The following is a 20,198-nucleotide window of genomic DNA, read 5'->3' on the forward strand; positions in this document are numbered from 1 at the left end:
ACTGTGTAGACCTGGGTATTGCTCAGTGACTGCCCAGGGCTCTCAGGGAATGACGACTGAGCCCCAACCCCAGGCTCTGACCTTCTCTGCCACTTTGACCAAAGTGCGTACAAATCTCTTTTTCTCATTTGCTCTGGCATATGAAGTTGGCATGTTTTCAAGAGGGGTTTGACCAGGAAACTAAAACAAAATCCTAAAAAGGAAAAGCAGGCAGAGTGGAACGGATGTGTATCCGGCAGGGCACTGAGTCCTCATCCTGAGATCACAACCCTGGTCATGCTGAGTAGTATCCTCGCAGTGTGTGGATCCTGCCCCCGACCTTCCCTGCCAAGTGAGGAGGATAAAGCCCTGCCTGGCCTGCGGTGGTTTTCTGTGGCTCAGGCTCTGCAGGTCCTGCTCCTCTTCCACTTCTCTGTCCTGTTCTTTGTCTGAAGGGTGCCCACCAGCCAACCACGACAGGTGGTTCCTACCTTTCGTGAAATGGAGCTACTTCATTTTAAGAAACTATCTAGGACTGGTCTTGGGGGCTGGGATTGGTGAGAGCAGAAATCGTCTTCACGGGACAAGTTGCTAAGACCTGCAGAACCCAGAAACACCCCCATCGCGGCCTTTTCTGGATTCTAATTAAAATCTGAAAGATGCAGGTAATTCTCCCCTTGATAACAGAACAGAAAGAGTAACACCGGAGGATCAGTGAATGCCTGATGCTGTCCTAACCCAGGTGCCCTCTGCAGGATATGGTGCTTCACGGAGTGATCTCACAGAACTCAAGTCATCACAGCTTTATGGTATCAAATCCCTCAGTGACAACTCGTAGTGACAACAGTATCAGGAGGGTGCATTCGTCCCACGTTTGTCCCACTTCAGCTTCCTCCCTCGATCCATCTTGAGCCCTTTGCCCTGGTGCCAAGGTCGGGCCTCACTGCCTCAGTGGAGCTCCTCTTTGTGTCCCTTCACAGTGTGGTTGGTGGTTGGGGCGAGCCAGGAATGGACTGGAAAAGGCTGAGAGGAGGCCCCGAGACACTCCCTCCTCCGCAGTCCCTTCCCATGAGCCAGCGCTGTCCTCCAGGAAGACGTCCGGGTCCCCCACTTCCTGTGACCCAGGCAGGGGTGGGGCAGGGAACACACAGGATTTAGGGCTGCCTCTCAGGCCAAAATGACCTGACTGTGGGCATGGATGGAGCAGGGGGAAAGGCAAGGGCTGCAAGCCAGGTGGAGCTGACATTTTACTTCTGGAGGCTGCAGGTCCGCTCTGTTCTTATTTTGTTTTGCTTTCGTTTGTTCCCACCATCTGGGAGGGAGAATGCCAGAGGCCAGACAAGGTGGACCCCCCCAGCTGCAGTGAAGCCAAGACCCGCAGTCCACAGCCCCGGCCAGTGGCTGATGGGAGAGGAAGGGCTGGTTCTCATCTTGGCGGTCAGGCGGTCAGTTCAGGAGTCTAGGAGAAGTTGAAGGAGGGTGGAGTTATCCCCCCTCCTGTTCCTAATCGCTCTTTCTGGACCCCTCTTGGCTGCCCCCAACCGCAACAAAACCCCTCCGGTCATCAGCCAACCAGACACTTACCGCCAGCTTTGGGCACAGGAGAGCTGAGCTGACTTTTCTGGGAAGAGAGCCGAGATTCAGGTGGCCAGGGAGGCAGCCCCCTTCCCAGCCACTGGGTGGGATTTTTCTCAATGTCCTCCAACCAGTCTGACCTCCACTCCCACGGGGTCAGGGAAAGGGTAGAAGTCAGGGAGAGGTCATCCCGGGGCGAGGGAGGGGATGAAGCATCTGTTAGGGAAGGTAGAGATAGATGTCTGTGGAGGGTTGGGCTTCACCCTTGGGGACCAGTTTAGGGCAGAAGGCGTGGGGCTGCTTCAGGCATACACCCGACCGTAGACGTAACCCAGTCCCACTCAGTCCATCAACCCAGTGGCCACATCCCCAGGGTCCTTCACCCCAAGGAGAGGAAGATGTTCATTGATCTCATTGAGAGAACAGCTTGAATTCCCTCTTCCCAGCTTGGCCTTGGCTTTCTGTCCTAGGTAATTCCTGCTCTCCCGTTCGCCACAATCCTGACTGCTTTTTTAGGGGGAAGAATGTAGAGTTAAGGTTTGAAAACTAGGTCTTGGGGATATATGTCCAAGAAAGGGAACACCGAAGGGGCTGGAGGAGCCCTCACTACCTGCCGTTGACTCGGGAATGCTAGAGACACGAAACAGGAAGCCCAATCTTGCCTCATCTGGCCATAGATGGCAGAGGAAGAAGGCTTTGACAGCTCAGGGGGATGTAAGAGACAGAAGAGAACTTCCCACAGTGGATGAATCTGTTACTGGGCTGGGGAGGGCAACCTTTCCTGCACCCCACATTTGGTAAGAGGAAGGTCCTGGAGGTAGCAGAATGGACCATATAATTGGCTGCCTCTGGGCCTTTTTTAAAAAATATTTATTTATTTGTCTGCGCCAGATCTTAGTGTTGGGATACGGGATCTAGTTCCCTGACCAGGTTTTGAACTTGGGCCCCCTGCATAGGGATTATGGAGTCTTAGCCACTTGACCACCAGGGAAGTCCCTGCCTCTGGGCTTTTAACTTGCACAGTTTATCCTTGTTCTGGGTGATCTTGGGCAAGTTAATAAATCTATGGGACTTACAGCTCCCTCATTTGGAAAAGAATGATAAAGAATATTCCTCAGAGAGCTGCTGCTAATGCTGAACATATGTAAGGTGCTTTCCATGGGGGCTGGGACACAGTGACGATGGTGAGGATGCTTGACTCTCGGTTGGGGAGAAGCTGTGTCCCCTCCCGGGGGGTGGGAGTTGAAACAGTGATCTCACGTACCCGTGAAGACGCAGTCTGCCTCCCTGGGCTCCAGACCAAAGCCAAAGCTGTCCGCTGCCACGGCCAGGGCCCGGGCGAAGTGGGCGTCAGCGAGGAAGGAGCCGTCAGAGGAGCTGACCAGGCTGGCTCTGGCGCTGGGGCCGTTGTCCTCTGAGGCTGAGCCCCAGCCGTTGGCCAAGGAGCCCTCGCTGGGGGTGGGGGTGAGGCAGGGCCGAGGTGGGCACAGCAAGCCCCTCACCTCGGACCCCACTCCTCCTCCAGGCCTGCCCATGTCCGCGAGGTCCGAGGCCGTGGGGACGCTGATGTAGCCATAGGTGATGGGAGGGGAGGGCGCCCTTGGCATCGGAGAGACGCTGTTCCTAGGAAGCGGTCAAAGGGGAGATGGCGTGCTGTTGGGCGGGGGCAGGGCGTGGAGGGGCAGAAACAGTCCAGTGTGGAGGTGGAGGCGGGAGAGGTGAGCCCGCCTCTGTCTCCCGCGTATCTGTGTCCTCTGGCTCCCCTCCGGCCACTCACCTGGGGGTCTCCTCACCCTCACTGAGCTCCAGGCACAGGGCCACCTCCTCAGGGGTCAGCACGCTGTCCTGATCCTCCCCCAGGGACGACAGCGACGAGCTGGACAGGCGGCTGGACGCTGGGCTGGGACCAGAGAGGGAGGAGGCCTGGAGGCTGGAAGGGCGGAGGGCACCGGAGGGAATGAGGGCGGGGATGGGGGCTGCTGGCGGTGGAGGGGAGGTGGGGGCTGGGGGCTCCGCCGAGCGCCTGTTTGGGGTAAGACAGCGGGATGGTTAGCGCAGTTCTTCCGGTCCCTGCCACCCCTCCCCCAGCCCCGCCCAGCAAGCACCTCCCGCATCCCCAGTGCCCCGCCCTGCTTCCCGACCCCAGGCCCTCTTACTGGGTCTGTTGACTCTGGGTGGGGGGCCCACGGGGAGCGAGTGGTACCGGGGGCAAAGGGCGAGCCATCAGTTCACTGGAGGAGCTGAGGAGCTGTGGCCCCAGCGCCCGCCAGGCCACCAGGGCACGGGGCACAGCTCCTGGGGAACAAGAGCCTGGGCGTGAGATCGCGGAACCCTCACAGCCCCCAGGCCGCAGCTTGCCTGTCCGCGCAGCGTCCTGTCCACCGAGCCAGCCTCCTCAGGGGCAGGAGAAGCCAGATGGAGGGGCTGGCGGGCCCCACACCGCGCCTCACTCCCTCATTCGCCTCCCAGGGCCCTCCACTCACCTGGGCTTTGGGGAAAGTTCTTGGAGCCTCTGTTGCTCACCTCGCAGGCCCAGAGCTCCGCAGGGTGGCTGACCCGGAGCAGTGGGGAGCTGTTGGCCTGGTGCAACTCTGCAAAACATAGAATTTTGTTTGTGGGCTGGCGGCCAGTCCAGGTGGGCCTTCAGATCCCAGCCACAGGCTCTGTCTTCAGCCTGATCATCCACTTAAGCTTTTCTCTGAATCCAGAAAGAAGAGAGAAGAATTTCCCTCCATCCAGGCAGCTGTGATATAACAGTGAAGGAGCACTAGACTTGGAGTTAAATCACCTGATTCATAGTCCAGCTCCACCGTGTATTAGCAGTGTGACCTCAGATAAACGCATCAACCTTCCTGAGCCTGTTTCATTTGTAAGCAGCCACTTCAAAGCATGGTTTTACCAAGCAATTGAAAAGAGATTGGAAAGTTGCTGGCATCTAATAAATAATTTTAAAAACAACCTCTTGGGATTTCCCTGGTGGTCCAGAGGCTAAGACTCTGTACTCCCTATGCAAGGGGCCCATGCTTGATCCCTGGTCAGGGAACTAGATCCCACATGCTGCAACTAAGAGCTGGCTTCAACTATAATAAAAGATCCCACGTGTTGCAGCTAGGACCCAGTGGCAAATAAATAAATAATTTTTTAAAAATATTTTAAAAATAATGAGGAAGACAAGAGATGGGAGCCCCACACCAGCCAGGTATGATGAGAGAGAGTCAGCTGATGGAAAGAGGAACTTTAGAGTAGGAAGAAGGGTTGGTTTCACCCAGGTGGGCAACGCCTTGCCTGTGGATAGTCAAGATGTATTGAGTGAATGAGTGAATGGATGGATGACATTAGAGATGCAGCTGTAAACACAAAGTGAGAAGAATCATGTATGAGATGGCAGCTACCATCAGGCCCATCTGGCCACTTAGGAGACAGGGCTCTGAGTAAATCGTGACAACAAAAGGCCGAGCTGTGTGCAATGACTTGGTCAGGCCAAAACCAAAATGGATCTAAGTTTAAGCCAGAAGAGAAACAGAGTAATAAAGGGAAGGGATTTCCCCAAGACCTGGAATAAGAGAACATCAATCAAAGGAGAAAAGAAATAACCTTCAGGTTAATGCCACACAATCAAAAGCCCAAAGCCCAGTTAGGAAAGGGGAGCAGAGACCAGGCAGGACTCTCGATGCAGAGCTGTCTCGTCAACCTAATATAAAAGGTGTGGGGGCCACGATGGGCAGGTTCAGAGTGAGGACAAGGCATTCATCAAGGATCCATCTGGGTCCTAGAAACCCATGTACAGTGGCTGGACCTTCTAAGCCACTGGTTGAAAACCCACACAATGGCTAGACTTCCTCCACTAGAGTTTCCTTTTGTACTTTGGCTGGTTTAGCTTTTACTCATTTCCTTTAATTGTCGTATGACCCAAGGAGTCCTGGAGGCCAGCTTTGAGAGCTCCAACCCCCACTCTCACCAGCTTTGTCTTGTCTTGGGCCTGGCTTCTTGCCTAGGCTCAGAAGTGGGGGCACATGCTATTGCTGTTGATTTATGTGGAAGGGGAAGGGAAAAGACTGTATTTATCCCAGTTCACTTTATTTCTTCTAAAGGATTTTTGGTAACCAAAAAAGAAACCTGCTTTCCACCTTGCTTGGAATTACTTGAATTTAGTGTCAATATTATTTGAATTAAACTATGAAGTGAAGTCGCTCAGTCGTGTCCGACTCCTAGCGACCCCATGGACTGCAGCCTACCAGGCTCCTCCGTCCATGGGATTTTCCAGGCAAGAGTACTGGAGGGAATTAAACTATACATTAATGTTATCAAAGTGAGGTGGAATCTTGTTGGGTACACCTGAATTGCGATAGATATTTGAGTGAATTATTTAATGAGGATATTTAATATATGTATCGGCAAAGTGAACTAAGAATCTGATTTAATGGATGAGACAGCTGTTGTCAGAGTATTAGTACAGAGGTAAAAAAATCCAACTAGGCTCAGATAATAAGAAAAAGAAATAAGCAGCTCAAGGTGGGGGCACTGAGAGAGACTGCCAGAGTTCGAAGACAAAGAATCAGCAGACTTTTGGACTAGATGATAGCCATAGAGGAGCTCCATGCCTCTGGATGAGATTTTTTCTTTTTTCATTATCAGGCTGTACTGCATGGCCTGTGAGATCGTAGCTTCCTAACCAGGGATTGAACCTGTGACCCCTGCAGTGGAAGTGTGGAGTCTTAACTGTTGGACCACAAGGAAAGTCCCTCTGGTTGAGATCTTGTGGCTGTTGCTGTTGCCCACCAGCCCAGAGGAATTACTATGCTCACCCCATCCTGGAGCAGTGATGGCGTGGAGCCAGATGAGGGAGAAAGGGGGTGTGATGAGGACCTGAATCTCTAAGTGAGATTAGAAAACTTCGTCTCAGAACGGGAAACTTTCTTAACAACTGACCGTAGAAAATTGCTCCTCTTTTCCGGGTAGCATTAATGTTTTCAAGTGGGACATACATTGTATTCAAATCAGTGTGGTTATCCATGAAAAAGCTACTTTTTAAATGAGATTTATGCAACCTCTTTTTAGCTGGTATTTCATGATCACAGAGGATTTCTAATGCAATAGCTCTGAGGCAAAGCTGGAAAGGATGCCAGCTTTGCTAATATTTAGAGTCATAAAATTCTGGATATTGGCCAAGCCCTTAATTACTCTAAATCCATCTTTATCTTGATAAAAGTTGGATTATATTCACTTAACAAAACTGGCTGCTGAATGTTTATAAATCTTAACTAATCAGTACAGGAGGCTCATGGAGATGGCAGAGCGTGAAGTCAATGTTCAGAAGTGGAGAAACAGAGTCATCGAGAGAACAGAGTTTCCCAGGGGTGCTCCCAGAGAGATTCAAAGTAACTTTTGGAAGCAGACGATTCTGGTTTCAAATTTGAGATCTGCAGCTCATGGACGTAGGGTTTTAAACAAGCTACCCCATTCTGATCCTCTTTCCTTATCTGTAAAATTAGAGAAATAAACACCTTGCCAATATACTGTGAGGATTCAATGAGCTAACAAACATGAGTAAAGCACCTAACAAATAGTAGTTGCTAAAGAAATAGAGACTATACGTATTTCTCTCTGAAAAGTCAAAACAGGTAGTCGAAAGTTAGGAGAGAAATTGACAGAAAGGAAATGCTCATTCTCTGTGAAGCAAGCTGGGAGTTGGTACCTGGGCAGGACCCATACATTGTGCATAGCGCATATGTACACAATACACAGTACAGAGGTTATGTGAGCCTGAGGTTTCCTGCTAGCACTGGTCACTCTCCTTCAGGTTCTAGAATTACCCATGTGCTGGTCATGCACTTTCATTAGACTTGGAGCTAGTAGAGAGCAAGGATTGTGTTTAGTATCACTGTGTTCCCCTCTCCTACCCCTACTGGTGCTTATTCAGTGTTTGCTGAATTGGGCTGACTGCAGAAACAGGGCTCACTGCTGGTGTGAGAAACAAAGAAGAGCCCCCCCCCCCCCCCCCCGCCCCCGTGTAAAGAAAATCTGAGGCCTGGGGCTTCCCTGGTGGTCCAGTGGTTAAGAATCTGTCTGCAATGCAGGGGCCATGGGTTCGATCCCTGGTTGGGGAGGTAGGATCCCACATGCCTCGGAGCAACCAAGCCTGCTGGCTGCAACTACTGAAGCTCCTACCCCACAACAAGAGAGAGAGAGTCCGTGCACAGAAGCAAAGATGCCGCATGAATGAAAGAAGATCCTGCATGGCTCAATGAAGACCCAAGGAGCGAAAGAAAGAAAAACTGAGGCCAGCACACTCCTGGCTGCTGCTGGTGGTGGTGGTTTAGTCGCCAAGTCATGTCCGACTCTTGCGACCCCACGGGCTATAGCCCGCCAGACTCCTCTGTCCATGGGATACTCCAGGCAAGAATACTGGAGTGGGTTGCCATTTGCTCCTCCACACTCCTGGCTGGGTGCACGGTAATAGGTGTCCATCAGGACAGACTGGGTGGAGGGCAGCCCACACCTGGCCCCGAGACTCCTGTCCCCCATACCCCGATTCAGGCTGCGTGCATCCTCGAAGCCTTACCCTGCTTCTTTCTGGCCTTCCAGGCCTCTGCGGGGGCCAGAGACAAGCGTGGGGAAGAGAGACCCCGGCGGCCACAGAGGCTGTCTGAACTGGGCCAGGGGCTGGAGAGCTGGGCCAGCTGGGGTGTGAGCCGCCTGGCAGCTGGGGCCTGGGGGCTTGGCTGGGCTGGGGGGCTGGAAGGCCCCTCGGCGATGAGGGAGCCATAGAAAGTGCTGGTGTCAGGAAGCAGGGGCACCCCAGGGCTTCGGGGATCCCAGGAGATCACTGCAGTAAAAAATGACAGGAGCGATTATGGTGAATGCACCTCCCCCCGACCCCCCGCTCAACTGCTAGGCCCCCTACCCGCACCCCTGGGTTGGGGGGGCATGCTCACAAGAGCAGCGACCTTCTAGCGGGTCCCGGGGGTCCACTCCCAGCCGACTGCTGAGGCTGCTGCTGCTGCTGAGGTCTCGAGAGCCAGAGGTGGAGCGCCATGTGTCTGCCAGCCAGGGGGAGTCGCTGTGATCCATCCTGGACAATGGGGGGTGCAGGGCAGAGAAGCAGGTGGAGGGAAAACGTGATTGGTCAAGACCTCGAGCTCAGCAGGCAGCAGAAGGGGTAGAGTAGATGGCGGTACCAGCTTTATTCTCACTGCTTTTCGTACCCCCACAGACTCCTTAAGATCTCTGATCTTCTGTCCCAAACACAGTGCCCCTTTCTTATCCTGAGATCAAAGGACGGCCAAGTTGCCCCAGAGCTGGGAGGTATCACAGACAGATGGCTGTGTGCTGAGACAGAAAGAATGCACGTTGAGAGCCAGATCTGGTGCTGCCTAGCTGTGCAACCCTGGGTCAGCTCAGTCTATTAGCCTCTCTAAGCCCTGGTTCCTCTAACAGTAAGACTTCCTTACAAGGCTGATGCTGTAAGATGAGAGGAAGAAGTGAGAGATCACTCAGCCAGCCACGCAGGAGTTTGCTGCCTGGATATTGGCTTCTCTGTCTCTAGCCTGATTCCCTTTGAGTGGGGTGCCATGCCGGTGGGGATCAGACCAAAGCACTTCTCTGCCTAAAACCCTCTGTGGCTCCCCATGTACCAAGATGGAGCCCAGCTGCCTAGTGTGGCTAACAGGGCCCTCGTTGGCCTAGCTTCCAGCTCCTCAGCTTTATCTTTTGCTCTGACCCATCCTATACTGGAGGCCCCAGCCCAACCAAAAGGCTTGTCTTTCCCTATAAATAGCAGGCTATTTCTTGCTATTCCCTTTGCCTTCCCCCTTTATTTCAGCTTTAACTTTTTGGTTTTTTTTTTTTTAAATATAATTGCTTCGCAATGTTATTTTAGTTACTGTTGTACAATGAAGTGAATCAACCACATACTGACAAATATCCTCTCCCTCTTGGACCTGCCTCCCCCTGACCCCCCTCCCACCCCATCTAGATCACCAGGGAGTGCTGCATTGAGCTCCCTGTGCTTTATAGCAGCTTCCCACCAGCTCGCTATTTTACACGTGCAGTTGGGGGAAATGTGAGACCTTCCTCCCGTAGTTCCCCACCCAGCCCCCTGCTGGTACTCCCAGCTCTGGGTTGCATTTATGCTCGTGTGCCTGTCTCGGCTAGACTGAGTGTTCTCCTGGCAGACAGTGACCCTTCTCAAGAAATGAATGAACAAGGTGATCAGAATGGAATCTCCCTTAGGAAAAGGATGACGTCCCAGGGGAGACAGAAAGTTCAGGAAGGCGCAGGCTAAGCCCAGGAAGTGGCTGGAAGAGAAAGGCCAGGGAGCACAGGATAACACAAGAACACAGCAACAGCCAGCACGGAACCTTGCTCTGGGCTGAGAAACTGACAGCAAGATGGTAGCCTGAGAGCTGGCACGTAAGAGGTGCTTGATATACTCCTGTTGAAGGATGCAGATCTGGAATGTGAAATCTCTCAGAAGAAATCTAATGAGATAAAGAGCAGGAGAAGGTGGGCAGAGATGAAATGGTTTAGTGAAAAACTCAGTCAATAGGAGAAAAAAGGACGTTTCCTAGTGTCTTGTCTCATAACTGGAGACTTGCTCTGGCCACCGAACGCACTCAGAGCAGATGGGTGGATACCCGCAGGCGGCTGGGTTATTGAGAACAAGAAGTAAGAAGCAATCACATAGGGACAGAGTGCCCTCTGCTGGAACTGTGGGTGGATTATTGTGAAAGAAAGATGCCTCAGTGGGGATAGGTGATTGCTGAACTCAAAGGTACCGCTCGGTAGATGCTGAATGTACAGAGAGAATTAGAAATCAGACTGGTCCTCCCATGCTACTTATTCCCTATCCAGCAGGAGAGTGCAGTAAGTATTAATGAGAGGTCGGTAACAAGAACACCAGATTAGGGGTTCAGAAGGCAGGTACTGGCCATGTAACCTTGGGTGGTCACTGAAGTCTGGGTGGGGCCAGTTACTTACCTGTCAGATGGTGTGATAGTGACATTAATGAAAGAGAAATTAATTCTCACTTGAAGTTCAGGGGAGATTCAGGTGTTAGGATGACAAATTGCCTGGCAGTAGGGGAGACGGGGCTTCCCAGGTGGCGCTAGTGGTAGAGAACCCACCTGCCAATGCAGGAGATATAAGAATCGTGGGTTCAGTCCCTGGGTTGGGAAGGTCCCCTAGAGGAGGGCAGGGCAACCCACTCCAGTATTCTTGCCTGGAGAGTCCCATGGACAGAGGTGCCTGGTGGGCTACAGTCCATGGGGTTGCAAGGAGTCAGACATGACTCATGCGACACAGCATGCACGCATGCAGGGGAGACAAATGCTCCAGCCAGTTCTCTGTCTCAGCTTCCCTGTCCCTCAGCCCCTCTGCCCCTCCCTCACCTCCGCCCCTTTCCTGTCTCACCTGTGTTTTAAGATGGCATCCTCACTGGTGTACCTGTACAGACCTAAGATAGGGCAGGAGGAAGGGTCAGCCCAGAGTCTCCAGCACCTGGCTAGAGGCCCAAAGCCCTGTTGCATCCTGGCTGGACCCAGGGAAGGCCAGCCAGTCCACCTGCGAGTCCATCACCTTCTCACCTGGGCCCAGGTGCACGCCAGCTCGGCGCCGGCGGTGGATGCACACGGCCGTGCCCAGCAGCAGCAGCCACAGCACGACACCCCCGCTGGCAATGACCTCTGGCCGCTTCAAGGCTGCCCACAGCTGCTCCAGGGTCCATGGGCTGTGCGCATTGGGTTGCTGGGCAGCTCGCTCCATGGCCTGCTCTGTAGGGGAATTTGAGCTCAGGACGAGGCAATGAAGGTGGGTAGACAAGGGGGGAGGAGCTGGGAGCATGAGCAGGGAGAGAGAATGGTGGAAAGGGGGCCTGGATGGGGTCTGGGTGGGGCCAGAGGGCACAGTCCTCACCTAATAGGAGGCAGACAGGGCTGCTGGGCTGCCCAGCGCCCGCGCCAGTGACTGCAGCCACTTGCACGCAGTAGGAACCTGACATGCGAGCGGCAATCTCCAGCTGGGTCTGCTCACCCACCACGGTCCAGTTGGCCGGGGGCAATGAGGTGTTGCCCAGGCTCCAGACCTGAGACACAAACAGAGGTGAGCTTGCCCGCCTCCAAAACCATCACAGCAGTTAAGCCCCTTCATCTGCAGATCAGACACTGGGTATGTGGCCACCCTCTCCTGGTGTTTACCTGGAGACACTCCCACATGCACCCACACTTCCTATTTCCTTCTTCCCTACAAAGTGGGTGAGACTTCTCTCTAGACTGACAGAAGAGGGACGAAAGCACACACATCAATGTGCTTTAGGATCACTTGGAGGGTTTGTTAAAATCTGGATGGCCAGGCCCATCTCTGACATTCTGACCCACAAAGCCTATCAACGGACTGAAGGATCTGCATTCTAACAAGTTCTCAGACGATGGTGATGTTGCTGGTCCAAGAATCACACTCTGGCACCCCTGCCTTAGAAACTCAGAGTCAGTCACAGCCTGGTTTGGTCCCTGTCCTGTTTCCCGCACTCATGAGCCTAGCCTCACTTTCCATGTCTGTAAACTGGGGTTCACAACCCAGCATGGGCTGTGAGAGGAAATGAGATCATGTAGGTAAGCGTTTGGCAGTGTCTGGCAAACAGTAGAGTCCCTGCTTCGCTGGGCAGGTACTGTTTCTTAGTGCCCAGAGCCAGGGAAGAGGGACGTCTTGGCACTACTGGGGAGTGGTGCGTCAGCTTGTGGGGGGTACCTGGTAGCCACGGATGATGCCATTGTGGTTTTCAGCAGGTGGTGGGACCCAGCTCACAAGGACACTGCCGTTGCCAGGTTTTAGGGTCACCTCCTGGGGAGGGGCACTGGGCACTGGTGGGGAGGGAGATAGGCGGTAAGGAATGCTGAAGGAATCCTAGGGAAACCCTTTCTAGAGAAAAGAGCAGGGCTGGGTCATAAGGTCCGAGCCATACTGACAAGAATGAGAGCTTCTCTCAGCTCTGCTTTCAGAGCCGGACAAGAGGGGGCCAGGGGTGGAAGCCACTATTCCTCTTCCTCCTGACTACAGAGGGACAGAAAGGGGCTGGGGGCATATTGTTGGGTTCTGGAAGCATCTGTTCCTGACCTTGTTCAGGCAGCCTCAGGAGCAGCACATTGCTGTCAGGGCCTTGAGCGCGGCCGGAGGACGGTCTCACTTTGAACTCGTAGTCTTGGCCCCAGTGGAGGCCTCCAAGCTCTGCGCTCTGCCAGCCAGCCAGCAGGGCCTCTGCCCACGGGGCGCCCTGGCCCCCAGGGGCGGCCTGGGTCCTGAACAGGGCCGTGTAGGACTGAGCAGGTGCCGCGGGGCCGCTCACCTGGGAAGACGGGGGGAGGGGAGGACTCAGGGCTCTCATGAGCAGCCCTTTCCGGAGCTGTGACTGTTCCACCCCCAGGTCCCGGGCCTCACCTTCCAGCTGAGCCATACAGCTGGCCCAGGCTTGGTGCCCTTCTTGGGGTCTGGGTTCAGCAGGGTCACATTTTCCAGCTGAATGTGCACAGCCAGAAGCTCCAGGGGCTCCTTGTAGTCCCGGGGCTCTGTGGGGCGCACACATTGGGGATGGGCCCATAGGTCAAGAGGGAAGAAATTGAAGAGTGGTGCATCCCTCGGCTACAGAGGAGCCAGAACTCCCAGACTGCCCCGGTCGTGAGCTCTCCAATGTCTGTCCTCGGATGGAGGGTGATGATGATTTAGCAGCTGTCATATCCGACTCTTGTGACTCCATGGACTATAGCCCACCGGGCTCCTCTGTCCGTGGGATTCTCCAGGCAAGAACACTGGAGTGGGTCGCCCTTCCCTTCTCCAGGGGATCTTCCCTATCCAGGGATCAAACCTGGGTCTCCTGCACTGCAGGGAGATTCTTTGCTGACTGAGCTATGAGGGAAGCCCTTGGATGGAGGAACCACCCCAAAATGAGGTCTCCACCACTCTGACCCATATCCCGGGTCGAACCCCCACATCCCCTAACAGTAGCCGAAACCAGAGCACACCACCCTAACTGGCGCCCCCCACCTTGGCCCTGAGCTTAGCCGACCGCCCTCCCCTTACCCTGAATGGACACCCTGGCCACCCGGCTCTTCCGTCGTCCCGCACTGTTGGTGGCCATACACATGTAGGCCCCCGCGTCACTCTTCTCTGCTCTTGCCATCAGCAGGGAGCCTTGGGACACCTGTCAGGGCCAGGTGTCTTGTGAAGTCTCCCACGTGGGGAGGAAGGCCTAAGGCCTCACGGCCGCCCCTTCCTCAACTACTGCAGGAGACATGGGGCTGGGGGCGGGGGGAGCAGGTCAGGCCCTTGGGTGTGCACAGTTGAGGCCCGGACAGGATGAGGTTTGGGAAGGGGCTCACCGAGTGCCGCCCTGGCTGCAGGGCCAGGGGTTTCTCATCCTTCCACCATGAGACAGTGGGCTCTGGGTGGCCCCAGGGCGGCTCACACTGCAGAAGCACCTGCTCGCCCACTGCAGCCACTGTGTCCCGAGGCTGGACCTGGAAATCCTCCTGGAGGACTGCGGGGAGGGCAGAGGGTTGGCCCTTCCATCCGGGTCCCACCTTGGCACTTCCAACCTGCTCTGTATCACCTGCCTTTGGGCTCTGCCTTGTGCTGACTCTTCACAGCCCCACCTCCCAGGTCTCCCATCTAGGACCAGCCCGCACCCAGCCCTCCCCTCCCCAGTCTCCCCACCAGGCCTCACCAGCCACGGACAGCCGCGCGCCCCGGCTGACTGCCGTGCCCAGCCGGTTGCTGGCCTCACAGGTGTAGACTCCCAGGTCCGTGGATCGGGTGCGGTCGTCGTGGGCACGTCCCCGGGGAGGGGGCCGCAGCAGCAGGAGGGTTCCGTCAGGGAGGAGGTGGTGAACGTCTGGGGGCACCATGCTCAGGGGGTGCCCATCCAGCAGCCAGCGGATGGTGGGAGGTGGCTGACCTGAGGCCCGGCAGCTCATCTTGGCCGGGTTGGGGCCCTGGAACAGCTGGTCCTCGGGATGGACTAGGATCTGGGGTGGGAAGTCCTGGGCCATGCTACCTGGGGAGAGAAAAGGAGGCAGGGCCCAGTCTGACTACCAGTAGGGCCCCCCAAACCCCTCATGTCTCATCTGCCTCTTCTTGAAAACGAGTTCCCAAATAACATACTGGGGACATGAGGGCGATCTGGTTATGACATCTGTCACCCCAGGGTTGATTCGGCTAATCTGGCTGGCCAGGAGGGTGTCCCCTTCTTCCCTCACCACTCCACGTCTGTCCTGCCCGAAGCTATGCCATCAGTCAAAGAGGACGACCGTCCACGATAGAGAAGGACCGGTCTTCGGTCAAGAGTATAAGCTGTGCTCTCCTGCTAGTACTTCCAAACAAGCTCCTAGATAACATGCTGGGAGGGAGGCAAGAGGGCCAGTGTGCACGCGTGGCACGCAGCGAGGGCCCGTGGAGCCCTCGATCTGTTTCTCTCGCACTTAACAGCACCACCACCATCATCACCATTGTCTCTGCTACCCCGACTGCCAAAGGGAAACAGAGGCGAAAGGGCCTCCCCCGCCTCCGCCAGGCCTCGGATCAGGGGTGCGCGGGCTAGGAGCGGGGAGAACCCGTCCTACTCACCCATGAGGAGCAGAAGAGGCAGGGCCCAGTGGAGCCCGAGGAGGCGCGCTCCTCCAGCGCCCATGGCTGCTTGCGGGGCTCTGACCTGGTCCGCAGCTCTTGGTCCTACTGCTCTGAGCTCACAGCAGCGGGGGGGTGGGGGGGAGTGGGGTGGGAAGGAGGGGCGGGGCCGGCTGGTGGTGGTTGTTTGTGACCGAGACTCTGCCCCAGGAGGGAAGCAGCTTGGAGGAAACCGATGCTTCCTGCCCGGCCTTCAGGGCCTTGGAGAACTGGGAGGAGACCAGAGGAGAGAGGCTCTATGACCTTGACCCTTTAGTCATAACCTGTGACTCTAAACTCAAACCCTAGTCTGGGATTTCTTAGAGGTAATCCTCACCCTGACCGTAACTCCAGGAGTTTCGATCCTTTAATTCCAAGCCTCTAGTGAACCATTCAACCCCAATCCCAATTCCTTTTTTTCCAGATGACACCCCTCACCCCTACCCCACTGCTAGAGTGGATTAAAAACCCAGCGGTGAAATCTCAGGGCACGGGCATTCTGAGGCTAAGGGTAGAGAAAAGCAACGAGGAAGATAGCTGGGTGGGGGGCAGTGTCTCATGTCCATTTCCCAGGGAGAGGTGGGGTGGTAAGCCGGAAGATAAGAGACTCTGGGACAGTCTGGGAGATGCCTACAGTTCACTCTTAGTCAGCTCAGAGACAGACAGATAAACTTCTGGGATACCTTGGGCAAGTGACTTCATCCTTGAAAGTCAGTTTCCTTATTTATAAAGAGGAAATAATAACAACAACAGCAATAATTGTTCCTACCTTGAGAGATGGAATAAGAGAAGAGATGAAGCATAGAATCAACCTAGTACAGTGCCTAATGCTTCCTAAGTGATCAGTAAAGCTTAGCTAATATTATGATTTATTTATTTTTATCCACATCCCGTCACTGAAACTATTCAAGCATCCTTGGCTGGGATATTTTTCAGGCCCTGGAAAGATGGTTAGAGTAAATGGCCTTTAAGAGCTTTTTCCAGCCCTGGGACTTCCCCGGTGGTCCAGTGGTTGGGAATCCACCTTCCAATGCAGGGGTGAGGGTTCGGTCCCTGGTTAGGAAATTAAGGTCCCACATGCGTGTGGCAAAAAAATAAATAGTTTTTCCAGTTCTGAAATATTGTGTTTACAGCAGACAGACTTCTAGCTTCTGAGCCTGCAATGTCAGCGCACACCCCACTTCTCCCCACCCCCTCCCTAGAGATATGCTGTTCTCCCCTTTCAGAGCCCAACTCCTGTTTACAGGTCTCTTCCTTCCAAATCTGGAATCTCAGACATTTCCTGGAGCTGTTCCCGGAAGACCAAGGCCAGGCTCTGGGGGCTCAGCGGAAGAATGTCCAGCCTTTGTTCCCCATTGTTCCTGGCCAGCTCCTTTGTGGGGCCCCTAACCCAGCCGACTGCCTCCCTTCCTCCCCCGTCCCAGCCTGGTCTCCATGCCAGCCCCAGTTCCAGCCCCAGACTTCACAGCTTGAAAGAGGAAGGCCTCCCTCACGCCTTCTTCTCCCCTCAAATGCAGAACAAGTCTGATTAAGACTATCAGGGCAAGAGAACACTGTGTTCTCTACAAACTGGGCATTTCCAAGGGGGTGAAGAACAGACAGTGAAACTAACAGAGTGTCAGAGCTGGAAGAATAGGAATTGGTGTCAGAGAATAGTTTGGTATTTCAGAAGTGGAGGAGCAAAGGGAAGTGATGAATTCCATGGGGTATGCAGGGTATATGTGTGCCAGGCAGAGCAGAGTAGAATTTATGCGGTCAAGGATCTGTGGGGTCAGCATGAGGAAGGGGGTATTCAGATGGACAGTGAAGGCAGCCAAGGATGAGCAAGTGTTAGGGAAATTAAATAGCTTTGTCTAGGCTTCAGAGACAAAGCAGAGCTGGCCTTTGACCTTGCCTCTAACCTGCCTGAACACTGCCCTGACTCTGAGTGCCCTGACTGCCTGATGCGAGTGCAAGACTTGTGGCACCATAGATAAAATAGGGGACAAATCTTGAAATTTTTGAGTCCTTGGATGGGGGCTGGTCAACCAAGCCCCAGGCTTAACAGCATTCCAAGTTTTACAAGACAAAGCAAACAGCATTAACAAGAAGCCAGAGATGCAGTTTGCTCAGATTGATGATGATATCAGTTTGCATCCTGGAATTATAAACGGGAACCCCAAACCGCAATCTCTGAAGTCACACACTGAGTGGATGAGCTGCCTGGGACCTTTTCCCAGCTGGGACTCCAGATGTGCTGTGTCGTGGGACTTCCCAGCGCTCTTTGAGTCTGGATGTTGGTCAAAACCCAATTTGGTGATGTATCCTCTGCTGTTTCTATTTCGCTTTTCTTTTAATGTTACTATATTGAAAGTAAGCTGGGTGATTCTCTAATAAATATTGGTATTATTTATTTGTGTATAACAAGTGGCTTATTTTGTTAACATAACCTTTGAACCTGAGGCAAAACGACAGGGAAAGATGGATTTACTGCACATCCAGCCAATTTGGGATTTCTCCGGTGCAGAGCCCCCCAAGCCTGTCTGACTCCGTGACTGCCTGCCCTGCAGGAATGCTGCCTTAACAATCCTCTCTAGTCTCTTTGGCTTATACATTAGACTTGGGGAGACTAACCAAGTTCTCTCCTAGTGATTTAATGGCAGCTTGATTTGACTCACATCTCTGCACTCTAGAAAGATGGTGTGCTTCTCTCCGGGAAAAGGACAAATCTCAAAGGAATTCAGATTCATGACTAGGTGGTACTCAGGTTGGTAGGAATGGGCAGGTGACTCAGGAAAAAATGCCTGGAGGCTCTGCAGCTGGGGGAGGACTCCCGGCCCCACAGTCACGTGACCCCTCCCTAGAGATGCTGTCAGCACAGCCTCTGTGCATTCCCAGACTCTGCAGACCCAAGTGCTAAGAACTGATGGGGATTGAAGGGTCCCTTCACTCTGAGCTGTTCCTTCGGATATTAAGGCTTTCTCCTCTCTCAGTTTAAGCCTACAGGGCCCTCAGGGATCCCTGGAGTGAAGGCCAAGGGGATTTCCCAATAGCAAGGCGTGTCTGGATGGCTCTCAGAGACCGTGATGCTCATTTCCAGCAACCTGCCCCCCACCCCGCCCCCCCAGCATCCTGATTGTCTCATTCCCACACACTAAGGAAGAGCTGACCATGTGAGTCATGGGAATGACGTTGGTGTATGGGAGCTGCCTCCAGCTATCTCGAGGAGGCTCTGCTTTGGGACCCTGGTGATGTGCTGACCAGTGACACTTTAAACAGTATCTTTCTTACCCCCTGGTTTTAGAGTTTTGTGTTTTCATAACACTTTAATTGCTTGTAAGAGGGAAGCGAGAGGAGAGAGATTATAAGGTGCTCTTTATAAGGACCCTCCAGAGGACATTTCTTCCTACCTCCAGCTCCTGGCTTCTCTGGCTTCCTCTGTGTTTCCTGAAAATGAAGCCAGCACTCCTGCTGACCAGGCTGGTGGGGTAAATGGTACTAATTCAGGTGGGGTTGGATGTTTCAGTCTTGGTTCCACCTCTTACTGGCAGAGGGACCTTGAATAAGTCACATAACATCTCTGAGCCCCACTTTCTTCATCTATACATTTTCTGTATGAGGTTTGAGAACAGTGGTGCTATGAAAACACTAGGTATGTGTTTAAACCAGCCCTTGAGTGTTCTGGAAAGGGCATAGCCCCTCGCTGACCACTAGAACCACAGCCCCCACCACCCAGGACACTCTCTTTGGCCTTGAGATCCTACCCTTTCTGTCTTCTTGTTTTTGGTTTGTTTCCCTCTTCGTGTGAGTTTGGTCCCAATTTCCAAATCCTCCTCTGTTCCAAGATGCCAAAGGTTGGAGGGAAGTTGAGACAAAAGAGGAGACAGGAATAATCTCCTCTTAGCTGAAGGGGAAGTTGCCCAGACATCATTTCACTGGCTCAGCTTCTGTCCCCTCATTCCGGGGCAATTTCAGTGTCCATGTGAAAATCACGTCTAATACTCTCAACTCCACAGTTTCTTGACTTCCTTAGCACCGGTGTCTGCGAATCACATCTAGATCACACATTGGAGATTGGACCAGGTGGAGATTTCATAGGCTGTTGATGTCACTATTTGTCTGCTCATGTGTCCAAGAAGAAAAAGAGACCAGAGCAGTTACTGTACTTTGTGTTCAGCTTGTCAGTGCCTACCCCCCACCCACCCCGCAGCCAACCCAGCCAAAGAAAAGACCACCGGGAACACACTTGTTAACATGTTGGGTTTCTTACTCTTTGCAGCTAAGGTCATGCATATCATGGGGTGCCTCAGTAAGAGGGTGCATTCGTTCTCAGTCAAGTCTGACTCTCTGTGACCCCATGGACTGTAGCCCACCCAGCTCCTCTGTCCATGGGATTTCTCAGGCAGGAACACTGGAGTGGGTTGCCCGTTCTTCCTCCAGGGGATCTTCCCGACCCAGGGATCGAACCTGCATCTCCTGCCTGCCAGGTGGATTCTTTACCACTGAGCCACCTGGGAAGCTCTAGTAAGAAGGTGTCAGAACCTCTTATAAGATTTGGGCTTTGACTGGGTAATAGGAAGCAGAGCTTTGCTCTAAACTGGTGGTTGTTGGGGATCTAGGACAATTCAATGATTCTTTGCAGCCAAACGTCTTTAATAATTTCCTTACTGTGTAGTGTATCAAATGGTTCTTTTTCTTCCTCTTCTGTTATAAACATTACTGCTTGGAATCTTTATTTTATATGTCTCCTAGTATAATTAAGATTTTCTTTACAAAATACCTAAACCTAGTAGTCAAATTTCTGGGTCTGTCTTAGGGCATACAAATTTCAATTTCAGATGCAAATGACAAATTGTTTTCTAAATCAGTTGATTGCCCCAATGTCCTTAAAGCCACATCTTCATAATAGTTGGTGGATTTCTTAGTTTTTCACAATCTGGTATGCAGAATAATATTTTATTGTCTTAATTTGCATTTTCCTGATTAAATAATGAAGCTAAGCATCTTTTCAAGTG

The 20,198-nt window shown here is 53.2% G+C and overlaps 1 protein-coding gene across 2 annotated transcripts; it reads right to left on the bottom strand.

Annotated features, from left to right (window-relative positions):
- Window positions 1–767: 767 nt before the first annotated feature.
- ROBO4 (roundabout guidance receptor 4) lies at window positions 768–15,282 on the bottom strand. Of its 2 annotated transcripts, none has more exons than XM_020894967.2 (18): window positions 15,166–15,282; window positions 14,267–14,596; window positions 13,923–14,080; window positions 13,624–13,744; window positions 12,985–13,112; window positions 12,664–12,892; window positions 12,298–12,410; window positions 11,467–11,635; window positions 11,139–11,324; window positions 10,966–11,008; window positions 8,502–8,626; window positions 8,117–8,380; window positions 4,038–4,145; window positions 3,711–3,849; window positions 3,332–3,577; window positions 2,819–3,177; window positions 1,564–1,770; window positions 768–1,438 (listed from the first exon to the last, which is right to left on the bottom strand). In XM_020894967.2, the coding sequence occupies exons 1-18, from the start codon at window positions 15,227–15,229 to the stop codon at window positions 1,431–1,433; spliced, it is 2,997 nt and encodes a 998-aa protein (XP_020750626.2). In that variant the 5' UTR covers window positions 15,230–15,282; the 3' UTR covers window positions 768–1,430. The 2 variants fall into 2 exon arrangements, with proteins under 2 accessions (XP_020750626.2, XP_020750625.2); XM_020894966.2 differs by having other exon boundaries at window positions 8,490–8,626.
- Between the last annotated feature and the right edge of the window lie 4,916 nt (window positions 15,283–20,198).

The sequence above is a fragment of the Odocoileus virginianus genome, chromosome 28 (assembly GCF_023699985.2).
Source record: "Odocoileus virginianus isolate 20LAN1187 ecotype Illinois chromosome 28, Ovbor_1.2, whole genome shotgun sequence".
Taxonomy (NCBI): domain Eukaryota; kingdom Metazoa; phylum Chordata; class Mammalia; order Artiodactyla; family Cervidae; genus Odocoileus; species Odocoileus virginianus.